The sequence below is a fragment of the Anneissia japonica genome, unplaced genomic scaffold, assembly GCF_011630105.1.
Source record: "Anneissia japonica isolate Jap-2015-1 unplaced genomic scaffold, ASM1163010v1 scaffold288098_len66028_cov103, whole genome shotgun sequence".
In the NCBI taxonomy this organism is placed as follows: domain Eukaryota; kingdom Metazoa; phylum Echinodermata; class Crinoidea; order Comatulida; family Comatulidae; genus Anneissia; species Anneissia japonica.
This window is the reverse complement of record NW_022702871.1, coordinates 8,299-15,754: the sequence shown is the minus strand read 5'-3', so window position 1 is coordinate 15,754 and position 7,456 is coordinate 8,299. Positions and strand designations below refer to the sequence as shown.

At 33.5% G+C, this 7,456-nt stretch overlaps 1 protein-coding gene and 1 long non-coding RNA gene across 2 annotated transcripts; both read right to left on the bottom strand.

Moving 5' to 3' along the window:
* Positions 1-1,469: 1,469 nt before the first annotated feature.
* LOC117104133 lies at positions 1,470-1,844 on the bottom strand. Its single transcript, XM_033244819.1, has one exon. The coding sequence runs from the start codon at positions 1,842-1,844 to the stop codon at positions 1,470-1,472; it is 375 nt and encodes a 124-aa protein (XP_033100710.1).
* Positions 1,845-4,273: 2,429 nt separating this feature from the next.
* LOC117104132 lies at positions 4,274-6,039 on the bottom strand. Its single transcript, XR_004444701.1, has 3 exons — positions 5,912-6,039; positions 5,031-5,162; positions 4,274-4,638 (listed from the first exon to the last, which is right to left on the bottom strand). It is a non-coding gene; the product is annotated as an uncharacterized LOC117104132 (long non-coding RNA).
* Positions 6,040-7,456: the final 1,417 nt, after the last annotated feature.

Genomic DNA, 7,456 nt, shown 5'->3' with positions numbered 1-7,456 from the left:
TTTTTTTGGATATTGATTATTGTATATCCTTTTGTCCTATATTGAAATGGGGCTTTTGCTAATTTACAGTATAATTAAGTACAGTACAGGACGCATTAAACATTAAAGGATAAACACATAACGCTACATACTTGTAAGTAATTTAGTATTGTTGACCACTTTTGTCCCAGAGCATCAAAGTTAACACGATGTAGTTTGAATCCTACATGAGACCAGAGGCCGACCTAAGGATATCCACGGTTCAGTGTACAGCCTTTGTTCAAGTTTTGAAAACGTCTTAGAACACCGATCAACCTCAAAAGTTTTACCATTATTTTGATGTTTTTAAACTTTTTTAAAGCATTCTTAAAAGGTGTTACAAGACCAAAGTCAATGTAACTAGAGTTAAAATTTACTCTAGTTACATTGACTTAGTATTGTAACACATTTTAAGAATGTTTTAAAAACGTTTAAAAACATCAAAATAACGTTATAATAACGTTTCTGAATGTTAAATTGAAACATTATTAAAACGCTCTAAAAACTTCACATAATTACGTTTTTAAAACGTAATATTATAACGTTTTGCAAACGTAATAAAAACCCTTTGTAAACGTTTTAAAACGTGATACAAGAACAAAGTCGATGTAACCAAGGTTATGTTTACGTTATAATAACGTTTTTAAAACGTTACATTAAAACGTTATTTAAACGCTTCCAAAAATCCACAAAATTACGTTTTCGAAACGTTTTACTAAAACGTTTTTTGAACCAAACTCATACGTTTTTATAACGTTTTTTTAACGTTAAATTGTTAGCTGGGATGTTCACCGTCAGATTGTTCGTTAATATTCATCTCCCCAGAGCATCCCGGCTCTACGTCATGACTAACCTCATCATATAGAACAGATTCATTACTCTATGGTGTTGGCTGGAATGCGTACCAGGTTGTGGAGTCAGGTGGAGTCAAAAACCTCGCTTGAATCTTATGAAGGAGTGTCATCAGTCGTCGAGAGAAGGTATATTTCACTGTCTGAAAGCCACGGGCAATGCTTCAATTCACATCGGTGTACCACTTTCTCTTTTCCCAGTTTGTTGCGTACCACATATACTGGGCTGTCCTCAAACGGTTGCTTTATTACTAAATATGGCTCACTCTCCCAATAGTCCTTTGAATCCTCGCGTACTAATCAGTACATGCTGCCCCACGCAGAGAGGTTTCTCAAATACCTTCTGAGACTCTCCACTAGTAGTGGCTATCTGTGCTAAGTGTTTACTCGCTATCCTGCGGGCCATCTTAAGCTTGTACTGGTGTTGAGTGACATACGTTGCTATAGTTCCATCATTAGTGGATCTGGCTTCCCCGCTTAAGACCAAACTATGTGGACGAGCGTTTCTTCCGAACATTAAGAAGAATGGTTCAATTCCGGTGCTGGAGTGTGACGTGTTGTTGTATGAAAACACCAGGCTAGGAAGTTATTCAGGCCACTTCAGCTTGGCCTCCTCCGAAAGGGTAGACAAGAGGTTGTGAATGGTCTTTTTGAACCTCTCGCATTGCCCATTTCCTTAGGGGTGGGGTGGTATGGTGTAGTGTGAATACGTTTAATGCCGTAGTGGTTACACAGATCTCGTACAACTTGTGCCTCAAAGTTTCTGCCTTGGTCCGAGTGTAAGCGCATTGGACATTCATAAGGAGTAAGACATAAGACATACTTCACTAGGGCCTTAGCGATCGTAATAGCATGCTGATCTCTAGTCGGAATTGCCCACGCATATTTCGTAAACACGTCAGTCAGAACCAAGATGTTTTCGAAACCGTCTTTTGATGGTTCTACTACAGTGTAGTCCATAGCTATAGTCTCCATTGGAGCTGATGCAGTAATTGTCCTGTCAGGAAAAATTTGGTCCGGGGCAAAAATCCGTCCGGCGGACTGATTTTTGCCTCATAATTACTTGCCAAATGTAGTCCACATAAGCCAAAATCAGTCCGCTGAAATTTACTTTGCTGCACAGCAGACTTGGAAATATTACTTCCGCTATAGGTTTTGGCGGAATGAACAATTCCTAAGCTTTTACAGACGCGATATGCTTATCAAGCCAATCACAATGATGTCCCTAGCTGAAGCCTTAATTTGCATACATCACCCTATATAAGAGTTTAAGATCGGCATGTACTTGTGTTGATAGTAGAGCCTTCGCGGTTACTGAACATTGGAATAACAGTAAGGAAAGTCTTAGCAATGTACACGGACATTGTACATTACCTCACATTGAGAGAAAATTAGATTTCATATTCATTACTCATACCGCCTCCACGCCTCATATATTTGGTAGAAAGAGGGTGGGTGGGTAGGTGAACGACGTGAAAGTGTTTTTGAAATTTAACATGTAGATTCTGCTACGCTAGACACAGCACAGTGGTTTCAAACCACCAATCACAATGATGTCCATCGCTGAAGCCTGATTTACAGACGTCACCCTATATAAGAGTTTAAGATCATGATGTACAGTATTTGGCTTTTGTTGATAGCAGAGGCTTCGAGGGGTTTTTTTTTTCAGTGACAGGACCAACTACCATACCCCCTTCTAACTCCACTCCTCATATATTTGGTGGAAAGAGAGGGTCGGTGAACGTCGTGAAAGGGTTTTTGAAATTTGACATGTAAATTCCGCTACGCTAGCCACAGCACAGTGATTTCAAACCACCAATCACAATGATGTCCATCGCTGAGGCCTGAATTTGCATACATCACCCTATATAAGAGTTTAAGATCGGCATTCGGCATGTACAGTACAGTATTTGTGTTTAGTTGATAGAGCCTTCGCGGTTAGTGAACATTGGAATAACAGTAAGGAAAGACTAAGCTATGTACATGGATATGTATTACCTGTAGTTGTTGTATTTTTAATAGTGTTACAGTATATTTGCTATGAACAATTACACACATTGACATTAAATTTGATTTCATATTCATAACGCATACCGCCTCCACGCCTCATATATTTGGTAGAAAGAGAGGGTGGGTGGGTAAACGTCGTAAAAGGGTTTTTTGAAATTTAACATGTAGTAACATGTAGATTCCTATGGCGCTAGCCACAACACAGTGGTTTGAAACCACCAATCACAATGATGTCCATCGCTGAAGCCTGAATTTACAGACATCACTTTATATAAGAGTTTAAGATCATGATGTACAGTACAGTATTTTTTTTGGCTTTTGTTGATAAAAGAGGCTTCGAGAGTTTTTTAGTGACAAGACCAACTACCATATCCCTTTCTAAATCCAACCCTCATATATTTGGTAGAAGAGAGGGTGGGTGAAAGTGTTTTTGAAATTTAACATGTAGATTCCACTACGCTGATATCAAACCACCAATCAAAATCGCTGATTTCAAACCACCAATCACAATCACAGTGATGTCCATCGCTGAAGCCTGAATTTGCATACATCACCCTATATAAGAGTTTAAGGTCATGATGTACAGTACAGTATTTGGCTTTTGTTGATAGCAGAGGCTTCGAGGCCCATACAAAAAAATTCTATAGAATTCTATAAAAAAAAAAAAAACAATAGAATGTCTATAGCATAATTGTTTAGAAAATCTATAGAAATAACTATAGAAGCCCACTATAAAATGTATATAAAAATCTATTAAAACTATATTAAATATATATTAAAACTATATTAAAAATCTATTAAAACCATATTAAAAATCTATTAAAAATAAATAAAACTATAACAAATTTATAACAACTCTATAAAAAATATATTAAAACTATATTAAAAGACTTAAAAATCTATAAAATTTATATAAAAAACTATGAAAATTCTATTAAAAATCTATAGAAAGTCTATGAAAATTTTATATAAAAAAACCTTTAAAAAACTATAGAAAATCTATAAACAATTTTATAAAAACCACTTATAAATCTATAAACATTTTATAGAAAAAACCTATAAAAGTACAATAAATATGCGAATAGAAATTCTATACAATTGTATAAAAAGTGTATATAAATTGAATGATTTTATATAGAAAATCTGTGTTTTCTAGAAAAAAAAATATGTCGGTGTTGTGTGTTTTTGGATAATTCAACTGGTCTTCAACTTTAACTGGCCCCAATTCCAATTGGTTTGCAATGGTCCCAGTTCCAATTGGTAACAATGGCTTTAATCAACTTCTGCAGACTTACAAAATACACTATGAGTTCATATAAACAGTAATTTCTTTAATTTAAAACACCAACAAACATCATACGGTAGGGACATTACTTCCCTACGTTCTCATTTACTAGCATACCCCTTCATATATTATCGTTTTGCTAATGTCTTACTGCTGAACATACTGTACCTCAAATTTAAGGCTATTCTACAGTTCTTTGCTTTTAAAGTCCGGTTTAAATAAGCATTTTTTTTTCGTAATGTAGTCCTATTACAAGAGTTTATTATATAAACCAACATTAAAGAACCATTTGTGTTACAGGTGTGCATAAACCAGCATTTTTTGTGATATTGCAACAGCAACTGTCTATAACCATGCCTTTTCTTGTCCGATGGTACCAAGCTAAATTAGTATGAATTATACCGTTCAACAAATCTAGTTTGAAATATTAAATCACTGTCACTTGTTCTAACATTTCTCAGAGTTTCACTCTTGCTGAAAGATATAACAAAACAAAATCTTTAAAAAGAATAATAATGGTAAACTTATACAGTATATAGAGCGCATATTATAGAAACCGCTATTAAATGTATTACATCCCTTTATTATTGTATTAAAATAGGAGTAATATACATATATGTAGCTAATGACAGACTAGCAGTTACTTCTTTTTTAATCAAAAGAAAATTATTATTTTTTTTTAGTTTTCAAACCAGCTTAGCCTACATTACAATTTCAATATCCCTTAAGGCCTATATAGGCGTAATATATACACATTAAATTTGATTAAACTGTATCGTGTAAACGACAGCATCATCTATAGCATGTTGTAATAATTAATAGTACAGGACAGTAAAAATAAAACATCAACAAAACATTATATTCACCTTTAGAATGTCAGGTAATTTTCTGTTCCTTCACAGATACGTCTTCGAACAAACATTAATGCTTTCCTACTACAATGATTGAGTTGACTGGATTTAGTTTTCACTTACAGTAGTTACCGAGACTTGAGTATCCTGAAATAAAGTCACCATTTATGTTGTTAGTATAGGCCTTTTGATTACATTAACTTTCTCCAAATAATGATACAATTCTTTTTTTACACCCCCCCCTCCCACCACGGTTAACCGTAAACCGATTATTTTATTAAAGCACTATAGAATTTCAGGTAATTTTCTGTTCATTCACAGATACGTCTTTAAACAAACATTAATGGTTTAAACTACAAGATTCAGTTGACCGGATTGAGTTTTCACTTAATTACAGTAGTAACTGAGACTTGAGTATCCTGAAATAAAATCACCACTTATGTTAGTATAAAATAGGCGTAGATTTGATACATTAACTTTCTGCAAACAATGATACAATTCTTTACACCACCCCCTCCCCGGTTAACCCTAAACAAATTATTTTATTAAAGCATCATGGACGTAGATTAATGAGGACACGTCCCAAATGCAATTTACCACTCTTCTTATGGCATGCTAGACTATGGGACAATTAACTTACAGCTTGGCCAGGCCAACAAATGGGCCAGGTTCTAGGCCTAGCCCTATATCCTAAATGGCCTAGAGAGAACAGAGAACCTCAGTTCTGTCTGTCTCTGTACGGCGGCTAGGCTAGTATTACCGGTACAGCTAGGCCTTAGGCTAGGCCAGGCCTCTTCATTCAAGCCTTCATCTACACTACTACTAGTCCTAAGAGGAGGCTAGCGGTCTGCTAGAGTAGTAAACTAACTGAATAATAAAGCAAAACCAACTCTTACCACTTGATAGTGAATACAGTACTGCTAAAATACTTCCAATGAGTATGTTTATAACTGCCTAACATCATGAAATCTAGAGAAAAATTCAAAATACTACAGCTTCCGTTGGCTCTACATGAAGTGACAATTCAATCAGCTGTGCAATTCGATTTGAGCAATTCAAAACTAACATTAATTGGTTGGTAGGTGGCCTATCACAGTAAACAGGTTAGGCTGTTGATAACATTTTGCTGTCAATCTTAAAGCATTGTTGTTAAGTGAATAGGTGAGGGATAAGTTTAGGGGACTACAGACCTGCTCCCCCACCCCCACCCATAAAGTTGTCATAAGGCTACCAATGTATTAGCGGTTCCAGAAATTTTTCATAGAGTTTGAATAGATTGTATCATAGATATATATATATATATATATATATATATTCTATACATAATTTTTTTATAAATATAATTTTCAAAATAATTTTTAATATTTCATATACCTATACATAATTTTTTTATAAATATAATTTTCAAAATAATTTTTAATATTTCATATACAGATAATCATTTCCATAGCGTTCGTATTCATTTTATATATACTTTCTATAGAGAAACAATTTTACAAATTATAAACGTTTCGATAGTGTTTATATATATTTTCTATAGACTATTAAAAGTTACAGTTTTTAAAAAGACTGCGTTTAGAATATTATACAGTTCTACAGAATATACTATAAATAAATAAAATTATATTGAAATTTCATATATGTTATACTCTATATAGATTTTATATGTTCCTATAGAGATAATCCCTATAAAATTGTTATAATACATTAAAAAAATACAGGTAAGGACTATAATTTTTTTTTATAGAATAAATATAGACATTTTATAGTTTTATTATAGAGAACTTGTCATATCATTTGTATAGAATATTCTATAGAATTTCTATAGAATATGCAAGATGTAAAACATATTAATAGGAATATACTGGTCATTCTATACTGGAATTCTATAGAAACTAGTTCCTCTATAAAACAATTTTATAGGAAATACTAATTTCTGTAGAAATTGATTAGTCTCTATAGAAGGTCTAAAAAGTTTTATAGAATGTTTATGTTTGGGGGTTTGTGCACGTGGAAAAATACGGAAAACCTAGCTATGTAGGCTCTAGAGTACACAGATATACTAGTTGTTAAAGATAGTTTATTCTGTGTGTGTGTGTGTGTGTGTGTAAAATATAAATATGTATAAGTAAAAAACGCAACAGTACTTCCCTGCACATTGCTTATGTTATATCAAGTCAAGATACAGATCGTTTCTCATGCATGCATTTTAGGTGATGACCACACACACGATTATACATAGCATATATATATATATATATATATATATATATATATATATATATATGTATATATATATATAGAAAATAATGAAACAACTTGAGTAGTAGACTTTAAGAACACTGATTTATTATAAACTCGGATATTTCTGCCACTCCTGTGGCCTTCATCAGCGAGAATAAGGAAAACATCATGAATCAATATAATATAGGCTGTCTTAT

What these genes read in the sequence shown, in the direction of transcription:
- LOC117104133 (XM_033244819.1), bottom strand. Translation starts at nt 1,844, where the DNA reads ATGGAGACTATAGCTATGGACTACACTGTAGTAGAACCATCAAAAGAC.